General features: G+C 36.5%; 1 protein-coding gene and 1 pseudogene across 1 annotated transcript in view; one reads left to right on the top strand and one right to left on the bottom strand.

Annotated features, from left to right (window-relative positions):
* The window catches only part of LOC137401912 (nestin-like), a 1,051,237-nt gene that overhangs the window by 368,909 nt on the left and 655,177 nt on the right, over positions 1–27,151 (bottom strand). The window contains exon 6 of the mRNA XM_068088387.1: positions 463–657. Coding sequence (XP_067944488.1) covers positions 463–657 — 195 coding nt within the window. The remainder of the gene's footprint in view (positions 1–462; positions 658–27,151) is intronic.
* The window catches only part of LOC137401803 (galectin-4-like), a 31,739-nt pseudogene continuing 24,742 nt past the window's right edge, over positions 20,155–27,151 (top strand).

Genomic DNA, 27,151 nt, shown 5'->3' with positions numbered 1-27,151 from the left:
TGTAGTAGTACTGAGTGTTTCACGCGCAAAAGTCATTCGCGCTCAAGAATTAAATTTTTTAAAAAGTTATAAAACTTTGTAGTTATTGCCAGCCAAGCCAAACATACCACAATATGTAATGTGTGGTATGAATAAAACTAAAACATCATTTCATATCTACAAGTGTTAATGGAAGATAGGTTGAATGTATCTAGTAGAAATAAATTTTGATGTTATTTTGTAAGAATTCCTCAAACCAGCAACAGTAAACAAGAAATTCATCCAAAATACAACATCATACCAGCTGTTCCTAATCCACCTGCCATAGAAGAGATAACAAATATTGTCTCATAGTAAAGAAGTGTAATGTTTCATATCTAAACACCAGCTTTAAGGAATGACTCACTAGTCTATCCTCACTGACTTCTCGTCCTCAGTACTATACTAATAATGGACTAGTAAGACATTAACATAGGAAATTACCTCCTGCCTGCTGTTCAGTTTTTTCCTGTAGAGCAGAGACTTTCTGCTGGTTATCTCTCCGTAGAGCGGAATGTTTCTGGTCACTTTCTCTCCGTAGAGCGGAATGTTTCTGGTCACTTTCTCTCTGTAGAGCGGAAAGTTTCTGGTCATGTCTCTCTTGCAGTGTTTTTATCTGTTGCTTAGCGTCTTCCAATGCTACAATATAATAAAAAAGAATATGTGGATAGTACATAGAGCCGTAGAGACACAGGCGATTCCAGAAGTGTAAAGGCGGAGGGGTGTAGAAGCAAAGGGGTGTATAGAAAGAGGGGTGCAGAGGCAGGCAGGCAGGCACAGAGGCAGGAGCCTGCGAGCAGAGGCAGGCCGGCCTGGTAGATATGCTCAGCAAAATTCAGACTCAAGCTGCAAGCTTAAAGATTGTCTTGATCAGCCCGGCTATATGGCCCGCATATATTTCTGCAGGCTGGCTGACAGGGGCGGCCTGTTGGCAGACAAACTCTATATTAGTGCAATCAAGTCAAACACTCAGCACAAAAAAACACACAATCATGGTCGACTTTGAACTAAAATGTGTGATCATTGTGAACTTGGCAGCATAGCGTGTGATCATTTGTAGACTCGGTGAAAGTGAGCAGGCTTGCTTGCAGGTAGGAATATCAATTCGTCTATTTAGTGACTTGAACATTTAACCATTGTCTACTAGGAGGCAAAAGTGAGCAATCGTTGTCAACTCAACTGACTCAGCTAAGCTGGCAAGCGAACTGACTGGCAGGCAAGCACAGTCAAGTCAAGCAAGCATTGGACACAGCAAGGTAGACACAGAAATAGCAGGTGCCAGCAGGTGTGGCTGGTAAGCAAGCACACTGGCAAGCAGAGAGGCTGGCAGGCAGGCTGCTACACTTCCCGCTTGCTTTAAGAGACGAGAGTTGCAATATTAGTAGTCGTGGAGTCGCTCAGCAAACCAAAGGCTACCTATTTGCTTGAGCTTTTTGAGAAGTGACACCTACTGCATACATGCATTTGTGCCTTCCTGCAGGCGGGTCGCTAGACAATCATTTGATCAACAAGAGTTTGGTACACTGTTTGGTATACCGAAAAATAGCTGTAAACGTGTTTAGTTGTTGCCTACCAAGCCAAACAAGAGACAGTATCTGATGTGTATGAATGTGGCTTGAATAAAAGCTTATAAGATAAAAAAGCTCATTTCACATCTACCAGTTTTATTGGAATTCAAATTAAGGTTACACGCATCTAGTAAATTTAAATTTGATGTTGTCTGGAAGAAATTATCTAAGCAGCCTCAGCATAGACAGACATAGGCAAACAGCTAGACACAAGCAGGTGCAGGCAGGTAGAGTGAGGTGAGCATGACCAAGCCGAGTACTCAGTAAGCTATTGACTTAACTCAATATCAGGCAAACACTGTTTAAGATAGTTGTAAAATATTGTAGTTATTGCCTGCCAAGCAAAACATGACATGTCCTTTAGATCAAAGATTATTATTGTTATAGATTTAAAGCCTGAATATTAAAGCAAGAAGCTGCTTCAATATGTACTTTAGTCTGTCATTCAGTTTACTACTAAACATGACAGAGGATAGAGTCATGTTATGTTGGGAACAATTGAAATGCTGTGGATAATCTACAGCAGTGTAAAATATGGTTGTAATACTTTCTACTTTCCATCAAAAACTGCTGCATAGATGATTAGCTATTCATAAAAAGGAGTGTAATGTTTAACCTCTAACCTCAGCTGGAAGGAATGACTCACTAGTCTATCACTACATACAATAATCATAGTATCATTAATATTGTGTTAAATTCTTCAACGCCGCACACCTATGCATTCCGGCAGGCTGGTCACTTGATGAAGTTTCAATACACTCTCTCTAATTCAAAAGTAAGCTTATATCCCTGACTGGATAGCGACTGGCCACTAGATGCATTGTAGTAGTACTGAGTGTTTCACGCGCAAAAGCCATTCGCGCTCAAGAATGAAATTTTTTAAAAAGTTATAAAACTTTGTAGTTATTGCCAGCCTAGCCAAACATACCACAATATCTGATATGTGGTATGAATAAAAATAACACATGATTTTACATCTTCAGTTGTTAATGGAAGAGAGGTTGAATGAACCTGGTAAAAATAAATTTTGATGTTATTTTGTAAGAATTCCTCCAACCAGCACCAACAAATAAGAAATTCAGCCAAAATTCAACATCATACTATTTGTTCCTAATACACCTGCCATAGAAGAGGAAGCAAGGATGGTCTGATAATAAAGAAGCGTAATGTCTCATATCTAAACACCAGCTTGAAGGAATGACTCACTAGTCTATCACCACTGACTTCTCTTCCTCAGTAATATACTAACATTGGACTAGCAAGACATTTACATAGGAAGTTACCTCCTGCCTGCTGTTCAGTTTGTCTCTGTAGAGCGGTAAGTCTTTGGTCATTTTTTTCTTGCAGTGTTTTTATCTGTTGTCTAGCGTCATCCAATGCTTCAATATAATAAAAAAGAACCTGTGAATAGTACATAGAGCCTAGAGACACATGAAGGGTGTAGAGACAGAGGGGTGTAAAAGCAGAGGGTTGTAGAGGCAAATGGGTGTAGAGGAAGGCAGGCACAGAGGCAGGAGCCTACTAGCAGAGGCAGGCCGGCCTGACAGATATGCTCAACAAAATTCAGACTCAAGCTGCAAGCATAAAGAATTGTCTTGATGAGCCCGGCTATATGGCTGGCAGATATTTATGCAGGCTGAAAAGGGCAGCCTGACTCAATATCAGGCAAAAATTGTTTAAGCACCAGTAATAATGAAACTCTAACAGAACTCAGCACCATATTAGCTGTTCCTGCTATCAACTGCCATAGAAAATGGAACCACACATTGTCTTACAGTTTATAAAATAAGAAATAGTTAATCTAATTTTAATCTTTATATCAAAGATTGGTATTGTTATAGATTTAAAGCCTGAATATTAAAACAAAAGGCTGCTACAATATGTACTTTAGTCTGTCATTCAGTCTACTACTAAACATGACAAAGGATAGAGTCATGTTATGTTAGGAACAATTAAAATGCTGTGGATAATCTACAGCAGTGTAAAATATGGTTGTAATACTTTCTACCTTCCATCAAAAACTGCTGAAAAATAGTGTGGAACACAAGAGTCAAGCTACTGAGTCTGCCACAAGGAGTTGATAATTAAAGAGCTGCTAACATCACTTCAATCCTACCAGTTTTGAATATTAATATTAATATAAATACTCAGACTATAAACTGTACAGCTGGAGGCTGGAGACAAGCAGCATTCTGTCTATGCAAGACTCAGTGAGTTTACAGGAAAATAGAGATGCAATTATCCAGGGTATGTCCCAGGGTTCAACAGTAAATGTATACAATGAATGAATTACTAGCATTTAGTTTAGATTTTCAGTAGAAAGTTGCTGAGACTGAAGAGTTTAGCAGTAGAACAGTTTAAGTGAGTAGCTGGTATCACACTGTATAATAATCCTACCTTCTAATACTGACTTCAGCTGCCATCTCTTTAACAGCTCTGATGACTCCTTCTTTCCCATAAACTCAGCTTCCTCCAACGGAGTCCTTTTGTATCTATTCTTTGTGTTGAGGAGTGAAGAGACAGTCACTAGAGACACGGATCCTAACATGACCTTCAGAGCAGTTGTCTCTCCACTGTATGCTGCATGGTGTAGTGGAGTGTCGAGGTAGTTATTCTGTATGTTTAATAGGGAGTCTCTCTGTAGTGAGGAGAAGTTGTAGAGGAGAGACTCTAGACACTTGCTCCTTCCATACTCTGCAGCCAGTGCTATAGCTGTGTTACCCTGTACAGTCTTCTCAGATACAAACTCGTACTTCCTCTCATCACTCACTGTGTCTATCAGCAACTCTACACACTCACTGTTGTCTCCCCTCCTTACAGCAAGGTGTAGTGCTGTATATCCATCCCTCTTCATCCAGAGCAACTCGTCTGCTGTTCTTCTGATTGGTGAGAGAAGCAGACGACAGATTTCTGTGTGGGCTCCGTCTGCAGCTATCATAACAGCTGAGTCTGAGTCATACTTGATAGTAATCAGTAGCCTCAGCAGCTCAGCTGGTTGGACTGTCTCTAAGGCTGCCCTCAAAGCACTAATCTCCATCTTTCTCTCTCTCACGTACTCCTTCAACAGTCCTTCCATGTTTAACTGTAACATATGTACTGCACTCTATTAGCTGCTGCATACAGTAAAATATGATAGAGAAATGGGTACAAAATGTGACTCGACTGCAGAGTTGGAAAGCTGCCAACCATAACAGAGTGGCTGCAGGTGAACCCTGGATATTTACAGAGTATAAAAAGGAGTCCAGGGATGTCAGACTCTGGCAGAGCTGAGAAACATGTAATATCTGCAGTAGGAAGTATTTGCTGGTCTGATTATGACAGAGGAATGAGACCAGAGCCTCCTGACCTTAACTTAACCTCACTACATGACAGACTCTATGAGTCTCCTCAGAGTAGAGAGTGATAGTCTCAGGAGGTCAGAGTTATATTATAATCACACCGACTCAGTGTCTCTCCTCATCTACTCTATTATTCCCAGTAAGTACAATATCAACAGATGCTAACATAATATATAAGTTATACTTACCTGTTGTTATTCTGTTTGTCACCTGCTCTGACTACTACAGGCTTCTTTATAGCTTGTAGCTGGTTATAATAATGTTATCTGTCTCCTGATTGGCTGAGCTGAATAAGAGTTACTCAAAAAGTGATTCATGATGAATTTACCAGATATTGAATAAAGGAACAGGAGGTAATTGTTACTGCAGCTTCATGATTGGCTGGTTCTACAGCATTGTAATTGGTTAGTTTAACTTTCTGTTTATAATTTAAATTGAAGTTTATCTGCTTAATTTCATATAATAAAATAACAAACATTATGTTACTTTTACTAGTAACAGAATGGCCTCGGGCACTATAAATATTAACATTGTGACCACTGGCAGTAATGTGACGAATAGGAAATTTTATAAAATGAACCTTTATACAATCCGTGTTGCTACAATTAAATAGAACTCAAGATAAATATCCGTCTTTGATTAACATGTAAGTACTGAGTACAATGTTTTATATTACATTTTAGTAATAATCAATCACAAACTGTAAATAAATAATGTAAATATTTAAAGACTCAAGTAAGTACATGTATGTTAAATATCCCAGCATATCAGCCACTCACACTCAGCTAGCAACAACAGTGCATAACTTATAGACACTTGCTAGCCAATGTCACACATATTAATATAGCTAGAGGCAGGTACTAGTCAAGGTCTACAAATTAAGGCTACTGTTTCTCAGATAAATTCCCAAATACCAAACACTTAGTTTAAGGGCAGATAATTAACAACATTGAAGTCAAGGATGCTTGAAAGCTTGTTACGCTTTTCAAAGACACATGAAGTTTTGTTTGAAATAAGGATTTGTCTGCTCATTGCAAAATGTGGTCATAATTGTGATAAGGTACGCCAGCTTAAACCAATAAAATTAGATATTTTATCTTTGGTCAGTTTATCATGTGACAAGGCAAGTTAGCAGTGAGTGAACACGATTTAAGTATTTTTACAACTTTTATAAAGACAAAGTTTGGTACTAGCATCTGCAATCAAAAAGCACTAGATAAATTCTTTTCAATTTTTTTAACTTACTGTAAAACCTATAAATGAACGTTACCTCCATTTGAACATCACTTCGACATTTTTTTAACTTTACAAACCCATAATAGCAAGTAAAAAATTGTTCTCCAAATTGTAGTAATAATGACTCGGTTCCATTAATAACAAACGATTATAATTAGCTTTCAAAGCAACACAGTAAAGATGAATAATATCTGTATTAGACTAATCGTCAGGGCCGTATCCTCCTATACTGCAGCTACTGCCATGGTAGTACCATTTTGTGAAGATAAAAATCCTGTCATGGAATTCATGTCATTTTTGCTTGATTTTAACACTTTGGCTGGCGAAATTACCAAAAGGTCGTTTATCGGTTGCGTGGGGAAACGGCATTTATGTCGCTTTCGGTAGACGTTTATTAAGCTGCCGTCTCGTAACGTTAAACAAAGGATATGAATGCTAGTAAATTTTAAATATCATCAACAAGATATTAGTTGATAAATTAAGATATGAAACGATTACCCGAAAGGCGTTGCTTTGTGCTAAAGAAATCGCGCCTCCTTGGAAAAGAATAAAAGCTGAAAATACCAGTCAACATCGGCTTGACTTTCCAAACGGTAAAATAAAATATTATTTGATCAAATATTATTTGATAGCTCAAACTTAAATCTACTACTACTTGCTCAGTATTATAGACTATAGTATAAGTGCATTATTTTTAACATGGTGCTCTATTAATTTTACAATTCAACTCTAAAATATTATTTAAATAAATTATTTCATAGGAGACTACTCGTCTTCTACACCATTCAGCATTGTACCCGGTGATAATTCTACCTCATGCTAGCAGTGGCCAACCCCTTTTGCAGCTCTCATTCACATTATATTTTTAATAAGCGTTGTTAAAGACAATCTCAATAAACAGTTATATATTTATAAAAAATTGCTGTTAGAACATGTGCCCATCAGGAGCCAAGTGTGCTAGATTTGTGCCATTTTGACTAGTTATACATACTAAAAATCTTTCCGGAAGAGGATCCCCAGACCCCCTCCCCCAGCTGAGAGGGCGTTCGGTACCTCTCTTAGACTTTTCCTGCAGTACCATTTTCAAATAGGTGGATACTGCCCTGCTAAAAGTAGATCGTTGGTTTGACACGGTATTGATACTTTGATGTATGTAAAACACGGTTTACATTTATGATGGTATGTGAGTGACTAGTTTTAGTCTAAAAGTTGTGCTTAGCGATGCCGCTATAGGTTTATCATTTGCGCGAAATGCAACGCGTAGTTGTCTCGCTCTGCTCAAAAAGTTGTTTGAACGTTAATATCACTTAGTTCAGCGGCGCAGAAGAAGAGTTGAGATCAGAAAACATTATGAAAGGTATTGAATAGCCAGAAGATGTTTGTTCTATCGAATGCAACAATCAGAACACAATTGGCGAAGCTAACGAGCAAATATTCAGTTTCAAAAATCTTAATTTTTGTTTCTGCAGGTAGTAAGTATGGTTTGTTTGTCACTTGTTTGCGAATGTTTACGCTTGTAACATCTGATAAATTATTACTATAAAGCTTGTAAAGTTCCAGATTTATAGCATATATTATTTAATAGCATCATTGCGGGTATCCTGTCAGTTTTGACTGCAAACTGTAGCAAACATATCGATGAATGCAATGAGCTTGTATGCAACTATGTTAAATATAGTATAGCATGATATTATACCTCCAAACTTATAACAAAATAAAAAATTCGAAGCACTAACAAATTTCAAGGCAGGGCAACAGAATCACCTGCTTTACGCACCATCGCGGGTTAATTGCAAGCAATAGATATCAACTAGTAGAGATATTACTCGGCTTCCCAAGTTTGTTATTTAGAGATCATCAACAAGTTAGCAGATTTATTGCTTTCAAAAGAGTTAATGACATTAAGGGTTAAGACATTCACTTCGCCTGACAAAGGGTGAAACTTAGCTTTAAAAATTCAGACGAGCTATTTGTAAAATACAACACCACTATCTATTTGACAGCTATTATAAATAGGGGAAAGGTTAAAAATAGAATGCAATGTCATTCAAATAGAGGTTTCACAGTAATTTTAGTAGTAAACAATTCTAAATTATAAACCAAATATCATATGACATACCCTCCAAGTCAACTTGATCTGTCATACAGCCAAAGTTCCTCCGCAGATGACATAGTTTTATTCGAGCAAAGTACAGTATAATCCCCATGTATAGTGAGCGTACATTGTCAACCTTTGGTTGGGCGTATATAATCCTCAGATAGTTATCGAAGAGTAATAAAATTCTTGATGATATCAAACTTTTTATTAAGTTGACCTGAAATTGTAAAATAAGATGGAACTGTCCTGGAAGAATTAGCATGATTGTTACTCGTCATGATGCGCCTTACATAAGAATTCCATATAAACACACAAAATCGTTAATAAATAATACAGGTGTGATGCGGGACGGAATTAAAACATGTGATACCACTTCTCTATCTGTATAGAAATTAAAAGAAACAGAGCTATAAACAAATTATTATTAATAAATTACTAGTTATAGTTAATAGCTATAAAGTACTATAAAAGACTATTATTACTATGATAAGTACTATTATTACTTGTTACTATTATGTCTTACTGAGAGTCTCACCATAGAGTTGAACTCCAGCCCTCTGTATCACACTCAAGGCCCACCTACTATCCTCTATTGTTGAACTCAAACTGACAGTTTGTAGCTATTGCCACACAAGAAGAGACCACCCAAATTGAGCTAATTTAAATCAGTGAATGGAAATGAAGAGAACATTCAAGCAATGTGACCGGCTGGCATTCACCAGATTGTCTGTCACATAATATAGCTTGTAAGCAAAACTTCAAAATCTCACAGAGCTACTATATGCTGACCCTCACCTCTTCCTTTTGTGACAATCACCACAGAAATTAGGTTATCTAACACTCATTGTCAAACTAGGTTAAAAAATCAGCAATGAAACCTGCCAGTGATGACAGTATTTTTGTAATATATTTAGTAATATATTATAGTACAAAAATATTCTTAAATAGCAATATTGATTTCATGTGAACATCCCCTCTTTTCCTTTGTAAAACGAACAATAGAAACACTGTATGCCTCGACAAAAGAGCGTTCCAACTGGTAAGAAATTTGAGATACGAGATGAATTCTGAGCCAATACATGCCTTGAGATATGAGACAAATTAGAGATACTAGCATACGAGACAGTTTCAATGCTTACGAGAACAGCATCGCTCATTTTTTCTCGGCGGATAAAAATGATAAAGAAGGCTAGTTATGAGCGAAAGTAATGAAGAGTCGAAAAGTGAAGCAAAATTATCTTAATCGAAAAAGATAAAAAAGGAAAACTAAGACAAAATTCGAAAAGGTTTACTTTTAAATAAAAAATTTATTTATAATTGTATGCGTAATGTATAATGTATAATAAGCTTAATGTAAAATAAAAACTTATTCTCAATTATATGCGTAGTCAGCTAAATTAATTTAAGTTAAATGTAAAGTTTATTTACTGTTGCGTAGACAAAAGTGTAGTGTTCATAATTAGTTGTAGTCAAGTATTTCCTGAACCACCGCTAGCCTCTACCATCTGTCTCGAAGGTGACAACTCTATACAGTACTGCATATAAACATGTTGTTTTATTGTAGACCATAACCATTAGATATGTACTTGTTACTTTGTGACTGCAGGTAGAGAATTAGACCAATGAAAAAACACATTTCCATTGTAATACCCACTTTAGCTTCTTTATTCTACTGGAAGGAACCAATTAATTCCTATTTATTAAATACATAAGAAAAATTGTTTTGAGATATGAGAATTGAAATGGGAGCTATGTTCCAGAACTCATTAGGCTCGTATGTTGAGGTATGGCTCTATTTCTGATGATGAACCAGAAGATATTAAAAAGGAGACAAAAATTAGTGAGGAATCATTTTGTTAACATCTCTAGATGCTTTGACTAGTAATACATAAAAGTATGTTGATATCCTAAAATAACACTCTCCCTATAACAATTCAAATCTGATATACCGTAAAACCTCTGAACGCTACCTACATTTGAATACCACCTCTATTTGACTGTCACTTTGACCTTTATGAACCCATAATATCAGTGATCAGTAGAAAAGGGCCCAAAAAACTGTATTGATAATTAATCGCTAACAATAAAAAAATTGTTATTAATGTAAACGATACGAATATGTTTAATAGTGATAATATTTATGTTTCGCTTCGACCGTAATAGGGCTAAATTTATCTTTCGAGGATTCTGATGAATCATACAAAAAATACAATGTCCGCCTCTATTTGAATGCTGCCTCCAATTGATCCCCACTGTAAAGAAGGGTTGAAAAATAGAGTGCCATGTCGTTCAGTTACAGGTTCTACGGTAATATATTTTAATACACAAGATGAAAATTTAAAATTAAAACCAGGGAGATTCTTTGAAGTGAAAAAGTTCTAAAAGAATCAAAACTTTTCTTACTCTTGTTTTCTATTGGACATGACATGTACTAAGTCTTCTCTAACAGAAGTAATGGGATGCTGAAACTGGAACCAACCACTAACCTACCTGGCACGACACTATAACTGCCAGAATAAGCGAGTAACTGGGAAGGGAACAGCACAATGTAACAGGAAGCCTACACAAGAGACACGGTAGCTACATGTAGTTGTGATGATCAGGGTACATGATGAGCTGAGATAAGCAAGTCTTTTGGATGGTGAATAAGGGAATATCTCTTTAAAAAAAAATATTAGTAATGACATGAAATCTCTCTAAATAGGTAAGGCATAACTGCTCTGATAATGAAATGCTTGTTGTAGAAGATTCATGGTTGATGAACGTGACAGATGCTCTTATTAGTGTCACTAATTGATCATTTTCTAATCATTAGAGCAATATGCATATGGAGAGTGTAACTCCCAATTTACAGACATGTGCAGGTCTATGTGATAGATAATCAAGTATCCCTAATTTATGATACATATTGTTGCACCATAATTGTTCTATTCCATCTGCTAGTTAATGAGGCTGAACAATCAGATTATTTGAACATTGAGGAGCACATAACTCCTGAATGTAAAAACAGTATAATATCAAGAACCTTTTGATGCCAGCTGTCATATTGGAGACTGTAAGCAACTAAAGGGACAGAATAGCCTTGAACTATGAGAAATTTATAAAAAATACACTGTAACAGTGGCAGTCAGAGTAAACATAGTCATCAGTTCATGGTTTGCTCCAATTTTAAAATATGGCTGGCAGCATCAAGCAGCAGCACTGAGAATGTAAACATCGGGTGCAGCTGTATGTAGATGCTTCAAATGAATGAAAAGTTCAAAATTTTAAATTTGAAAATAGGAGTACAAACGCAAATAAGATGACATGTTGCTTATGTCATGTGACTTAACACCACAGTCATGGACTATTGTGTTGATAGTCTAAAAATAGAATAGGGTAAACTGACTAAATAGATGATAAAGAGAAGACAACTGAATAATAGGAAGCAATCGAAATCTGAGACAAGAAAATAAACTGATATGTCTCTCCTTTTATCTCATCAGACTTTAAGAGCACGAAAACTCACAGTCAAGATTAAAACTGATGAGTGAAGAATGAGACAGCAAAGCCACAACTACTAAAGAACATATAAATACTGTTTGACAAGTGTTTTGACATCGCCCAAAACCTCCAGCTCAACTTGAGGTTTCAAAAGAATCATTTTCATATTAAAGCTTGCATACAATTAATGAACATATATCTTGGCTGGTTGTGACTGCATGTACACTGCAAATAGCGTGAGGAAAGTTTTGGCTTATTGGAATGACGTCATTCCAATAAATAGGGAATAACAAAAGCACTGACTGAAATGGAAACTAGTGTTTGGGTGTTGTGAATGTGTTGGAAACTAACATAACTGACTCATTCATAATATATTCAGGAGTATATTAATGAGCTTATGATGGTAGAGCTAGCTGAAGGACTTGGATGAAATGTACTTGATCATAGTTCTGCAAAAGTGTATATCCATATATATATATGAATCTCAATGTTTGTGGTCAGTCCAGTTATTGCGTTTAAAAATTAGGAATCAAAAATCTACCTCGCGGATGATTTGATCTCAGAACCTCCCTGTCGGCAGGCCAGCAATATAATCCACTACACTATGATAGCAAAACTTTCAATGGCTGCTAGAATTTTTATTGCATTGGTTAAAATAATCAAGCTTGAAGCTCGTGGAGTCATTAACTACACAGTTGATTATAGTTACGCAAGACATAACTATTATTTAGCCGTCTGCAAACGCGGTCATTGTTTTAGTAAATATAAGTTTACTTTCGCTAGCTTACCAAGTATGTTACTCAAATTCATTGTGTTGTTGTTTATCCCTCGTACGACTCTGCCAGGCATTTGGCTAAAATATATTAATGTGGGAGTCGGCATGTCCAGTGATAGAGATCAGATTTTAGTGACAAAAATACGCTTCACAGAGGATTGGATCTTGGCACTTCCAGTTTTAGAGGCACGAGCTTACCCATTAGATTATGCCTTCAACTCATTACAGCAATCAATAATAGTGAAGATATTAATTACCTTGGTTATAATATGCATTACGACATTACATCTCATGCTGGGCTCTCAGCCTCACCAGAAGAATGCACGGCGTAGCAGGAGTAACAAAAGCAACTTATAAACAGTTGTAGGTAGTATAGCGTGGGGATGGCATTTGTTGTTTGAAAAGGTGTTATTGACTATCATTGGAGTTGTCCCACCGATAGTGATAGTATCAAATTATCAATGAGCAGACAGAGTTCACCGATAGTTATCAAGTGACTTGGCAGCTGGTAAAACTATCGAATTATCGTGCCTGAAGAGATCGAGGACTGTGGGAAGGAATAGGAAAAGCCAATGGAGTTATCAGAGCGTTCAATTTATCAGAACACTGTCACAAGTCCATGTATTTATTAGTCGATAAATGTACAAACTATATATCAATCAAACGCATAGATGGCTTGTTGCAAATTAAAAAGCTTCTAGTGTGAAGTTTAAAAAAAACTTCATCAGAAAGTATCGAGACCTTTCTATCACTTGAGATTGGTTTGTTGTTTGACGTCTTGTGATTGCCAGGACGTTTTCAGATGAAAGAAACCAAACTTGATCGCTGTTGAAATGCTCAGAAAAAAAGACATCTTTTTTTGAGCGTTTTAACCAATGATATACAGCCCCCAGGAATGATATACAGGGGACTGTTTTAACCAAGATCAAATTTGCCGATTTTTCTTTAAGTTTATTCGAAGGTTAGCTCACTTTTCTTAGCTTTTGGAGGCCCATCGCTAATCAGATGATTGGCAAAATTTGATTTTTGCAAACCTTTAGAAAAGTCGTTATCGAAAATATTTTGCCGATGATGGTAATAACGACGTCTAAGAACTACTAAAAGTTGAGGTTTGACTCTATGGCTTGAAATAAAGTGATATTCTATAGCGATAACAACCGTCGTAGTGGCCGTTGGGCAAAAAGCTGTTCGAGTTAACCAAGTTGAGGTCGAGTTATCTAAAGCAATTTATCATTGCGTGGGAACGGACCAAACAGATCCGTTCGAGTTAATCACCTGTTCGAGCTATTCGAAGGCGATAACTATCGAGTTATATTATTTTTTATTATTCGATAACGAGATATTTGTTTCGGATATTTCGATAGGCTAAAAATAGGCAACAAATTCATATCGAGAAAGACATCTATTGACTATCGAAATCGACTAACGAGCTATCGCGCAACCCTAATATAGTGTAAAAGTAATGTGTTAGGTAATATAGTGTAGGCATTGCAATTTCAATTGTAATGTAAGGTAATGGTAATGTAAAGGGCATTCACTTAGTATTATATGAGTTTAATACGTTACACAAAGGCTACAGTTTAGACACCCAAAACAGTTCTCACATGTCAGGCAATGTCTCAGCGTCATGATTTTCCTTTTGGCCATTTTTGAAGGAAGACTAAGAACTGACCAAAGTATAGCCTAAATGATTAGATCACACTTTTACAAAAAATACCAGGAGTACAATGACCGATGATGAGAGTGGAATGAAAAAGTGAAAGGTCTTGACAGTTTAGAATATTTTTAATCTTTCATTTATTTTTTATAACTTAAATGTTTGTTGGTTACAATTAGTCTGTTTCTACTTACAGATACAACATGTGCGACTATTCAAATTGGAACTCGGCCATCGAATTAAGGAACTTTCCGTTATTCTCTCCTATTATGTCTCCTACATTATTGCAGAAGAGAAAGCACAAAAAACTGCTTTAAAATACCCAATATTTGTAGCTACGGCGGGTTCATGATGGCGGCGATTAACTGTTGGTTTTTGGGATTTTAAGAGCTTGTAATCACATCTCGACATATTTTGTACCTACAACACAGCAGAGTAAGAAGTGGTGAATATTTTGATACCAAATAACTGTAATGTAAATTTCGTTGCAAGTATGCCTTTAACACTAACGCCTCAATCAGCTATTCAAGTTTTTGCATAAATTAGGTTTGATTAATCATCATGTTTTTTTGTTTAGTTCACAAAAACAAAATAATAATTTTTTATAACTTATTATTGCCTCTAAACTAGTAAAACTAGAATTTAGCTATTAAATTAAGGCACTTTGCTCACATCTTATTGCAGAAGAGAAAGCACAAGGAAGCTGCTATGAAAATACCCAGTATTTTTATAACAGGAGGCAGTGAGAAGAAAGAGAGAAAGGAATATTACAAAAACATCGCACCATTATATTGACGTTTCCAACTGTACACATATTTTTGACAAGTGATAGCGGGCCTAAACTGAAGCCTACTGTAGCCTGTAATATATCAAAATTCGACTTTTAGCAGCTACTGTAAAATATTATGTTAAGAAACCTTAACCTCTCAACTGGGCTGATTACAAACACATGAAGCATCGATGCCTTAATGAATGCAGTTGCCCAAACACATTTGCGCCCATACCACAGCAAGGTTAAATGGTTAAAATAATATGTTCATCGTGAACATATTTTTTCACTGCAGCCGCTACATCTATAAATTAAATTTTAGTGTATGAAGATCTGCAATGGACTTACATTTCTGCAAGACATCGATTTATAAAAGTTGCGTACTATTGGATGTTTTGAGTGCTAAACCTTCCTGTTTCTAGGTTATGTGATGTCTAATTTCTGTTGGGTGTAATCGAAAAGTAAATGAGATGTTGTGATGTTTGAACTACAGACTTCTCTGTTGCTTCTTACCACCACCATACACAATGCATGTATTGCTAGCGATATGAGCCCGTTTTTAATTTCTTTTTTCTCATGTACCACCTATGCTCATGAAACCATAGCCAATACTTGTGAAACTACCATATACATTTTCATATTATAAAAACTTGGAAGCACCAAGTAGCCAACTCGTGCAAACAGGTAAAACGTTTGCACTACTTCAACCATTTCAGACGTAGATATTTATGCAAAACATAAGTTATTTTGTGGAGCTAGGCTGGCTTTACTCTAAATGTTGTCTTCCTTGCTTATATTGTGCTACGTATTTTTGTCCACGACATCGGCTGTCATTCTTGGCGCGAGTTAACACTAATAAACTTTGAGTGAAACTGCAATTCTTCGAATATACAATTAGCCACTGAATCGCCAAACGCAATAGAACTACAGTGAAGATATTAAAACAAGCTCTTAGTAAAAACAGCTCTTTTTAATTACCAATATCTTATGTTCTCCCACACTTACGCGCTGGCCAAGTGGTGGAAAATCTAATTATAATGATGACGATAATAAGAGATCTGACCAACTTACGTTGACCCGATAGCAAAAAATAATGCCAAAATAGTATAAAACGGCAGGTAAAATACATTGTTGAACGTTCGTAATTATTGAAAATTGGTTACATAATTGATCAAACACATACATGTACAGTCTCACAGACAACATGTGTAGATTCTTCTTGAGACATATTTGGCTTGCGCGTAGCCAGAGCGTGAAACGCAATGATAAAACATAATGCGCTCGCCGTGATATAACCTTAGTTCGATAGGTTAGCCTAACGCGACGTGTCATACCACCGCAAAATCAAATTTGCTACTCTGGAAACTTTTAGAAGGAACTTCAGTTATAATTGCTTGCTGCTGCGTTTAATTAGCCGTCATTTATGAATCGTGAATGACATGTTCAAAGCAGTTAGGTAATAAAATTTCCGATTGGTTTTGAGTCACATTATTCGATCAGTAGCATTGTCTGCCGTATACCTGTAGAAGGGGGGGGGAGGTGACAGTTCTCTAGTGAGAGTTACGTTTATGTTCTGAAAAAGTACCCAAAGAAAATGGTCTATTATAATGATCATCCAATACATGTGTAAGTCCTGTATTATTTTTTCGAACGAGTTATCAACAAATAAACTATTATAAGCGACTCCATTTGAGCTTTTTATGATAAATGCGCTGGCGGCCGCGTTGAAACCTCTAAATATTAGCCACGCGTTTTCCTATACTATACACACTTTCCGGTACTATAGTGTGTGTCGTCCACTGCTAGAGTACGCTTCGGAAATCTGGAGTCCACATTTTGATTATAGTATACAAGATTTAGAATCCATTAACCGAAAAGCTTTTAGGTGGGCCAACAATTTAAGAAAATTTGATAGTATATCATCAGAAATGGTGAAAATGGGATGGCAAACACTTGCAGAGAGAAGACGCATCAAGGACGAAAGCACACTGCAAAAAATTTTAAGCCAAGACCTAATGGTCGATTTTAATAGATTTGTAATTAAGAACTCATCCTATTTTACTCGAGGCTCCAATATCAGACACACAATCAATACAAGTGCAATGAAACACTCTTTTTTTTAACCGTGCGATGAAATTTTAACATCTGATTCTCTTATAACTAGACCAAGCGATCTTATACTTTTATCCTTCAGACTTAGATAAATAAGTCTATGCTTATTTGTGATCTTATTTTTATGCCTAATGCACCATTTTATTTCTACAGGCCTAGCGGCCACTTGAGATATTTTACAGAGATAGATAGATAGATAGCGTTTTCCATTCCGAACCAACTATGAACAACACTATCACAAGTTATGAGGGCAGGTAGTTAAAATGTACTGATATTTTTTCAACTGGCATCTATGTGTATAAATATAACTATACAAAAGTTTAGGCTCAACTGTACATAAGCATAAGTTTAATTGTGCGATGACAGCCCAAACTAAATTGATTGGAATTGGAGAATCCCAAGTACCATAAAAAAGAAACATTGCTTCATCATTGTAAGCCTAGTTGGTTGCTTTAGGTTTCGAATAATTTTGTTTGAATACCACTTTTGAACAGTCTAAAAAAGAGCAGATTGCACAACCTAGTGAATAGAGTAAACCTAATAAAATAGTTTGTGGGGATTGGCTAAGGATTTAAATTAACCGATTATTTTAACAGCTCTAGTTAAGGCAAGAATAATTTGTATTCATATTTTGTTATATTTCAAAAAAAATTTAATTTATATACTAGAGAATCCCGTCATGCAGCCCACTACCAAAGTGATAATTGAAAAAGAAAGGGTACTGCCGGTTGAGAAATGCAATATTAGCAGTCGAATGGCACTGCAGTGCAATAGGAGAACTGCAATGGTAGCTGTAATGTACTGGGTGTTATTATGTACAACAAACAGGAATAATGAAAGGAAAATGTTATGTTTATATCTCTCCCCTGCAATGGGAGAAATGCAATATTAGAAGTAAAATGGGAAGCCGCTGTGTAATATACACAGGCTTGGGGGGGGAGGCTGTATATCATTGCTCATAGCAAGCAATAGCAAGAAGTTGTGATATTCATCTATATATCTATAAAATTACGCTGAATTCAAAAATCTAAACAGATTTTACCTGCTTGATCTCCATGGCTGCATGCCTACTTCATCTCTATGGCTGCATGCCTACTTGATCTCTATGGCTGCATGCCTACTTGATCTCTATGGCTGCATGCCTACTTGATCTCGATGGCTGCATGCCTATTTGATCTCTATGTCTGCATGCCTACTTGATCTCTATGGCTGCATGCCTACTTGATCTCTATGGCTGCATGCATACTTGATCTCTATGCCTGCATGCCTACTTGATCTCTATGGCTGCATGCCTACTTGATCTCTATGGCTGCATGCTTACTTGATCTCTATGGCTGCATGCCTACTTGTACTCTGTGGCTGCATGCCTACTTGATCTCTATAAACTTGATCTCTCTTGAACTATAGAAATAGATGTATATCTAGAAGAAAATGTAGGCCTATTTCTTAATTTTGCAGACATTAAAAACGGCTTAGCAGTACCGCAATATTGACTACAGCCGCAGTATCATCAACAAAATCTTTTGAAAAATAATAACAGTAACATATTGCACACCATCGGTCACTATAGGCTTACTTTGATCTTCTAAATTCTAAAGGATATTCTTATAATTAAATCTTATAATAATCCGATAAAACTGAATAATTATTCTTATAATTAAATATTGTAATAATCTTATAAGAATCGTTAAAAAAATATCATCGTCATTTTCTTTACTTTCACTGCTTTGGACATCAATTGGAATATCGAAGTACTCATTATAAGTGTCCAAAATTTCAGAGTCCGGTAGAATTGGCAAAAAAAACGATTACTTTTCAGTACTTCTACGTTGATTACAGAAACCTTCGGCAATTGGACAATGCCATAGACTGGTGAAATGTGCACGCCTTTTTTGTGAAATGCGCACGACTTCATGGTTCTACTCTTTGTTGCACGGCCTTATCAGCGTTTCATTGGCCGGTCTTAATTTTGAGTAAAAAACGCTCGTCAAGTTTTTATCGCGAGTTTAAGCCAAATTCATCTGTCTATGTATAATCCGATCAGATGGGTTAGTTTTAGGATATTGCAGAAACTGTTCAAAAACTTGGTAACATATTTAAATATGTTTACACGTGTTTTGTATCATTATTAATTATTATACTTGAGCGACCTTACACAAAAATGGTTAACATTTTTGGTGTTTTTTATGATACAAGGGTTTGATAACGGCCGAGGACGGATAATATTTCGGGAGTTGTCTGCGTATATGCATTTATCATTGAGCTCCCAAACATTCGCGTCGCTCGTGTTTGGTTGTGGTATAATTAACAAGGTTTAATGACGGAGAAAAAAATAAATATATTGTATTCATTGAAATTTTTATTATTTTTTTCTTAAGACAAACAAGACAAAACAGGACACTAAATGTCAAAACAAGTGAATTACCTACACCAAAATACTTTTACAAGAAATATAATGTCCTACAGTGTGTTATAGTAAAACACTAATTGTTGGGAAAGAACATTGGGGACAAGTGAATCAAAGGCTATGCTATATTATCATTTTATTATTATTATCAGTTATTATTATGTTACAAGTACAGCTTTAGCCTGTGGTCTGTTACAATGACATCAGGTAGAAGCAGCATTCCAAGCTGCTGTGACTAAAGATGAACACTTGAAGCTAAAGAACAACTTGATCCAAGTGATAGAGTTTACTAATGATATGAGGTCTTGTAATAATTTGAACCAATTGTTTGAGGTTTTACAGTAAAGCTAACCAATAGTGAAGAGTGGTTCATAGCTGTAACTACTATTATGTCTTACAAAATTTCCAAGACTTTGTAATGAGGTAGCCGACCGTCAGGAGAGTTTTCATTCAGTAGTCTTTTTACACTGTGGTCACACTATACACTCTATGCTCTAGCTGCAATTGTCTTTCCTTTTCCAATCTTGTAATTGTCTTTCCTATGATAGGGCTTAGTTTTCTATAAATAAACAGTTGAGGGAGAAAGTGTGGCAGAGAGAGAGAGAGAGAGAGAGAGAGAGAGAGAGTGTGGGAGAGAGAGATGAAGAGAGAGAGAGAGAGTGTGTGGGAGAGAGAGTGTACGGGAGAGAGGAAATGAGAGAAGGACGGAAAGGTAGAGAGAAACGGGAGACAGAGAGTGGAAAGGAGAGGAAGGAAAAGAGGGAGAGAGAACGAGTGGGATGGAGACCGAGACAGTAAGCGGGAGAGGAGCGGGAAGGGGATGGAGAAAGAGGGAGCTAAAGAGAGAGAGGGAGCGGGAGAGAGGGGGAGCGGGAGAGAGGCGGAGAGGAGGTGATGAAAAAGAGAGTTGAATAAATAATAGTCAAAACAATAATCAAAGAATAAAGATTGGGTTGTGAGAAAAAGTGAACAGACAGACAACAGACAATACTTTTATAGATAAGGTAAAGATGAACTGTATATATTAGTAGGGAGCTAAATATCAGACACAGGTGCTTAGCCAAATACTCTGATGATGACTTATGTTACTATGGTTGACACTCATGGTGACATCTTTCTACAGGTTCTCTATAGCAGCCCTGAAAAGGCAACACAGGCGGTAAAGAGGCATGATATCATTCCTTCAGATAACCAGTCAGGTGAGTAGTGAACTGTTTCCAAAAGTATTTAAGTAAACAAGAGAAAAAATAAAGTCTTAGATGGGCACTTAATGACTGGATCACTAGCAATGACTCAGAGGTATGAGACTAAATATACTTGTAATATATCGGAAGGCACGGAGCATATACATACAAAGTTTGGCTGAAATCAGTCAAACTTCATAATCATAATCTATGTGCTTTCGAGTGTGGAAAACGAGGAAACGCATGGTGTTTGTGCAGACCAACAGACACACAATCAATGAAGTGGAGTTTGTTAATATAATACTAGATACTATATTAATATAGATAGTAATCTATTTTACTAAGATAAGAGCCGTGTCCGTCTCCCCGCAACCACGGTGACAGGTTGTGAAAAAAACATTGCAGCCTACAGGATTTGAACTCCTCACATGTGGCTCAACAGCTCTTCACGCTTTCAAATGCCATAATCTGTCTTCTAAAAATTTGGTATAAATGTGCACACACTTGTTCTCTGCACTTTATTGGAATACCTGACAGTCTCACAGCACCCTGGACTACCCGGGCACTAGTGTAGGTATTAGGACGGAATTTCATGTTTAAAATGGGATCGCTACAAGTTAACAAGTGAAAACAAAAGCATTTACATCCACCTTTGTTAGACACTAGTGTAGCAGTTTCTCTCAAACACTTCCTTCCTTAGCAGTTATTTTCGATGTTTCAATCATCAACTGCTGGAGTTCTTAAATTAAACACATCCCACCGCTACCACCAGTGTAGTGGATTTTACCGTGTCACTTTCACGGTTTCCCACAAGCCGAGTAATCACGAAGACCGAGTTGTTATCTGAGCATACAATGCATATTTACATAATAAATATAGTTGTATTAGTATAACAATGTCATGCATACAAAAATATTACACAGTATAAGGATGGTGTCTCTTGTACGCAGGGAGCTGCGCTGCTCTACCTGCTTCTTCATCGCGTCGGTTGTTTTACCTGCTTCTTTCTTGTTGGCTCCGCCTACTTGCGGTTTCGCTTCCCGCCGTATTTTTGGTGGCTACGTGACCCACGTTACTCCTGCTTTATCGTCGGCCCAGCCTCCGGGCAAGAGAGGGAGGCCTGGCTCGGCCTGTCACTTGGCCGTCACACTGGCACTCGCTCTGGTCGCGATGCGTTTCCCTCGCATAATGCTAATAAAGTACGAGGTGGTGAATGACAAAGTATTTAATTTATCCAAATCTATCAACACCTTTAGTTACGGGAAAAAGAATACATATTTATATTTTTTTATAATTTTTTTGTTGGGTAAGCAACCGCAAGGATAAGTGAATCAAAGGCTAAGATATCATTTTATTATTATCAGTTATTATTATGTTACAAGTACAGCTGTAGCCTGTGGTCTGTTACAGTTACATCAGGTAGAAGCAGTATTCCAAGCTGCTTTGATTAAAGATGAACACTTGAAGCCAAAGAGCAACTTGATCTGAATGATAGAGTTGAAGAATGGTATGAGGCCTTGTAATAATTTGAACCAGTTGTATGAGGTTTACAGTGAAGTTATAGTGAAGATATGATGTTTATATGTACATATTTCCTGTCCGAATATACAGACATCCTGTTAGTATGTTCAGATGCATTGTTCTAATGGTTAGATAGGCTATTATTGTGTACATGTATGATTTTTTATGCACATACATGTTGTTCATATGTATATGTGTGCCGTTCATATGTACAGATAAGTTGTTCATATGTATAGTATGCTGCTCATATGTACAGATATCCTGTCCATATGTACAAATATTCTGTTCATATTTGCAGATAGGATGTTCATATTTGCAGACCGGATGTTCATAAGTATGAATTGTCTTTTCATAGGTATGGATTTTGTTGTCCTATGTATAGATATGGACAATAAACTGTGGAAAATGAGATACAGAGGTGTTAGAAATAGCTGAAACAGCCGGTAAACGTAAGCATTGCAAAGACCAAGATTCAGCAGTTGCTATGGTGACTCTATAATACTGATCATGTTTGTTGATGACATTGCATAGGGTTTGTATCATACACTTTTGTAAGCAGATGTCTATGCTTTGCAGCGTCAACATACTCATTTGAACAGACGTGGTTCATGATATTTGTAGACAAGTCAAGCTGATAATCTGCCCCAAAGTGTTTCCCAAGCTATTCTTACTAGCCTTTTCTCCAACCATTACCTTAATGTCTAGTACAGTGTCTGCTCCAATCAGAAGTGACGCCTGTAGCTATTTATTATTTGGATGTCTGATGGCTTACAGATATCTCAAGAAGGTAAACATTGAAGAGACTTATTCTGCCTGGTCTCCGTGTTGGGGTAGATTGGGTTGAGGTTTGGTGCATTGTTAGCTGCCTGAAGTTGAGGATACTGTTAGCTAGACAGATGCAGTGAAATCCTTAATACAGTCAAACATCTACATACAAATTTTTGGGCATACAGCGAAAGGATTTAAGCAAATACTTTCTCATGACATACAAACTTACGAACTAATTTAACATACGCTGCCGGATGTTTTTATTAACCAATACATCTTCGTCAAGTAAAAGTAAATGTAAAAGTATAAAATTCTAGATGATAGAATAACAAAAAGTAATTAAATTTAGGATTGTTGTAAGTTAGAATAAGTTATGCTGCATATTCTTACTACTGAGTCTGAGATGCATAGACTTCAGATACAGGTAGAGTTATTTGTTTCTTGACCATTTTTAATAACTGCAAACATTTTAATAGTGTACCACCTTTGTCAACATCTTCACCAGAGTCGGTTACATTTCCATAATAGGCAGACTACATGTGAAGGCTGAATCAGCAGATAACCTTGACCTTAATTAACTAGTATATTACTCTAAGTTAGTTATAGGTTTAGCCTCTGATATTAATACGAGTACTGCTTATAGCTACTCCAACATCCTATACATCTACTTCTTGCCTGCCCATAAAACTATTCTTAAAAATTGTAAGCGTGTTCACACCAATTAGTTTTGCTCATGCAAAAACTCAAGGGTTGTCTTCACTTTAGCACACCCATCAAGGTTCTCATGACGTTCTGTAGTGAGCCCTGCTCTTTACATCCAACAATGCTAAATGCTATTTTTAGGCTAGCTGCGACATTGATGTGTGTGAATCTATGTATTAATTGCCCTGCTTTGCCAACTACGATGTCTTCAATGATAGAAGATGACAGTTGGCATGATGCGTGTGAATTCTTTGAAACAGAATCTATAGAGGAAGAGGAAGATATGATTGTTCTATACATTATGCCTAGTTACTTTTTCACTTGGTTTGTACAACTTATTGACATAGAACTGCAATGATAGTCAAAGGATATCATTGGACTGTTGTCTGTCTTGATAAGAATATATGAACAACAGATGTAAAGGTACCTCCGGTATCACCTCGTGACAAAAATGATCTGAAATGACACGTCTATGGGGTTTAAAAACAGCATTAATAAAAAGTTATCGACCATTGCTTAACGTTTCAATAAAATAATAATGTAGTATTTTTGTGCGAAACAGAAGTATTAACAAGCAATTGTTTTCATTATATCATATAAATTTCTAGTCAAATACATTCTTATATCTTCAATGCTTTGTTTGTGTATTTAGCACAATGTGAAAAGGCAAGAAGTCGCTAAGATTGAATGTTGTTATAATTGGAGGTGTAGAACTGGGGTTTGATGCTCAAGATTCAGCAGAAGTCTGGTATGCTGCAAGAGGTTACATACAAGTTTAGTACAATGCTATGGAAACAGAGAACCTATCGTATGACACCTATCATATATCCATCACTAGTTCTACTGTATATCTCTCACTAGTTCTACCGTATATATATCACTGGTTCTACTGTATATCTATCACTAGTTTTATTGTATATCTATCACTAGTTTTATTGTATATATATCACTAGTTTTACTGTACATCTACTACTAGTTGTACTGTATATCTACTGCATGATAGTTCTTTAGCATATGTGTTTCTAGCTCATCCCCGTTTTTTCCTAATTTTACTGTCAACATATAACTAAGTCAGCTGTATGATTTTCTCATTCGAAACCGCATCAAGTTCTCCTCTGTTTATATAGTAAGGGTCATGTTTGTCTGCTGCTACTATGACATTGTATCGGAGTTGTCTAACTATGGCTTTCCGCATTTAGTAATAGTCCATGTTTTTACTAGATGTGGAGTCGACGGAAAGAAAAGAGCTGCCTTCGAAGTTGGATAACGAGCGAATACCAGCAGCTCCCAACTCCAACATGGTCAGAGGTGATAGTAAAACCGCAAGAAGGAATCATGCTCTGTCTATCAGATTTGCAATACCTTCAGATAAAATGTTTGCAAATGGTGACAATAAAAGGCCAACAAGTTGCCGTAAGTATCTCGTAACTAATCAGACCTGACCGTGTTCTATAAGTTGAGGTAAGTGTAAGATATGTAATCAAATTTAACTGAATCGGAGAGGTTGAGGTAACTGTCTTGTAGGTAATCAAGCATAACTGTGTCCAACAAGTTAGTGTAAAGTTAATGTTTGTAACCGAACTTGACTGTATCGAGAAAGTATAATGAAACCTGTGACTAGCTACAATCATAAGTGTATTATTAGGTTATGTTTATAGCTAAATTCACTAGGACTGTACCTAGTCACCTTTCTTACTAGCTATTGATCTGATGTACAAGTATAAAAATAGTCTCTGATATTCATTGTGTTCAGTAACAAGTCAACTAACCTACCTGTAGCCCTGAACCTTTTTAGTTACTGATAAAACCAAAACGATTGAGCGATCCGAGGTCAAAATCTTAATAAAAATACAAAAAAATCGATGCAAAAGGTGATGGCCTAAAACATAGTCTCTAGGAAGTATAGATTTGCAGACTTACCTGCAGATGTGGTTTATAATAAAGAAGGCTGTAGGTACTTGTTCTGATAAATCTTACCATTAACCATAGTTGGTCATCATATTTCGTAACGCTGCACTCTATGAAAAAGTACAGGATAGTTTTTTGTATAAATGCAGATCAAGACACTACTGTGGGCTGATCATCAAGTCTACTGTATCCCGGTTCCAGTCTTTCAGCTCATGTACATGTACATATATGCAGTCCTGACGTATATCTATATATTCTCTCACGATATAATTATTTCTCAATCTACTGTCTATCTCAATCTGAACTGTATATATGTATGTCCCCATCATAACTGTACACTTACCACCGATTAACATATCCAGGTCAATTTTATACCATCTCTAGTTTTAAGTGTTTATAGATCTTCATTTTAACAGTTCATCTAATTCTAGAGACAATAATATAATGATCACTGGTTTCTATGGTTATCACTATCTCTCCAGCATACCTAGTGATAGTTCTCTCTATGTATCTATAGCTTAGTGTCTAGTAGTAGTGCGGGGTAAAGTAAAGAAGGGCGCAGCAGACAGGTATAACGCATGGACTCTATATCTAACTGACAACTTGCTTCAAACTCTATATATGCAAGTTGTCAGTGTCTACTGTCTTTATAGCTGCGTATAACTTGGGTCTGAAACTCACTTACGGGCAGTACTACTTGTGTCTTAAACTATTAACAAAAAGCTTAGTTGATTAACTGGCACACATGTCCAAGGTGTAAAACGTGATTACTGTTGATTCCTAGTTGCTCCTAATAGCACTGACTTTTCCTGGAAAGCGATTACTTCACTAAATGTTGAGCTAGACCAGCATCCAATAAGACATTTAGTATATTTAGACAAGCCATGGACTAGTGCATATCTACTAGCTGTTGCATGTCATCTATCCAAATCAGTAGTTTGATTGTGTAGGAAAGTTGTATGCTGCTAGCCGAGTCTAAAGGTGTTTCAGAGGGCAGTATAGGCCTTATCTTATCCTCCCGTTTAGCCCATGACCGGATGTGTTCTGTTAAAGAATAGAGAAATAATAATATTTTATGCTTAATTATTTATCTTGAGGTGTTGACTGATGTTCTAAAAAAAGAATCAAGGAGATTGACCAACCAGAAGCTGAGATATAGCCAGCCAAACACAGGTCTACCAAAAAACATAAGTGTTTTGGTAATCATCAATATATGACGTATGAAATCGACTTGTGTGCCATTGGTCAATTAAGCCAACTAATGCGCTCTCCTATAACAATCACGGCGTTTTAATTGGTTTAATCCCTGGAAGTATAGAACAATCAAATTGGGCCTAACAATCATTGCTCTGAGAATTCCGAACCAGTCCCTCTGATGTGTAGATTAGTTTTAGAATAAAATAATTACACGCATCTATTATTTCGCAACATTCTGGTATCACTTTCTACAAATTATATTAGTTACATCATTTATTCTATACGCAGGCATGTATATCACTGTTGATCACTCTTGATTCCTAGTTGCTCCTAATAGCACTGACTTGTCCTGGAAACCATTACTTCACTAAATGTGAAGCCAGACCAGCATCCAATAAGACATTTAATAT

The sequence above is a fragment of the Watersipora subatra genome, chromosome 8 (assembly GCF_963576615.1).
Source record: "Watersipora subatra chromosome 8, tzWatSuba1.1, whole genome shotgun sequence".
Taxonomy (NCBI): domain Eukaryota; kingdom Metazoa; phylum Bryozoa; class Gymnolaemata; order Cheilostomatida; family Watersiporidae; genus Watersipora; species Watersipora subatra.
The sequence above is the reverse complement of the archived record's forward strand: the minus strand, read 5'-3'. Positions and strand labels throughout refer to the sequence as shown.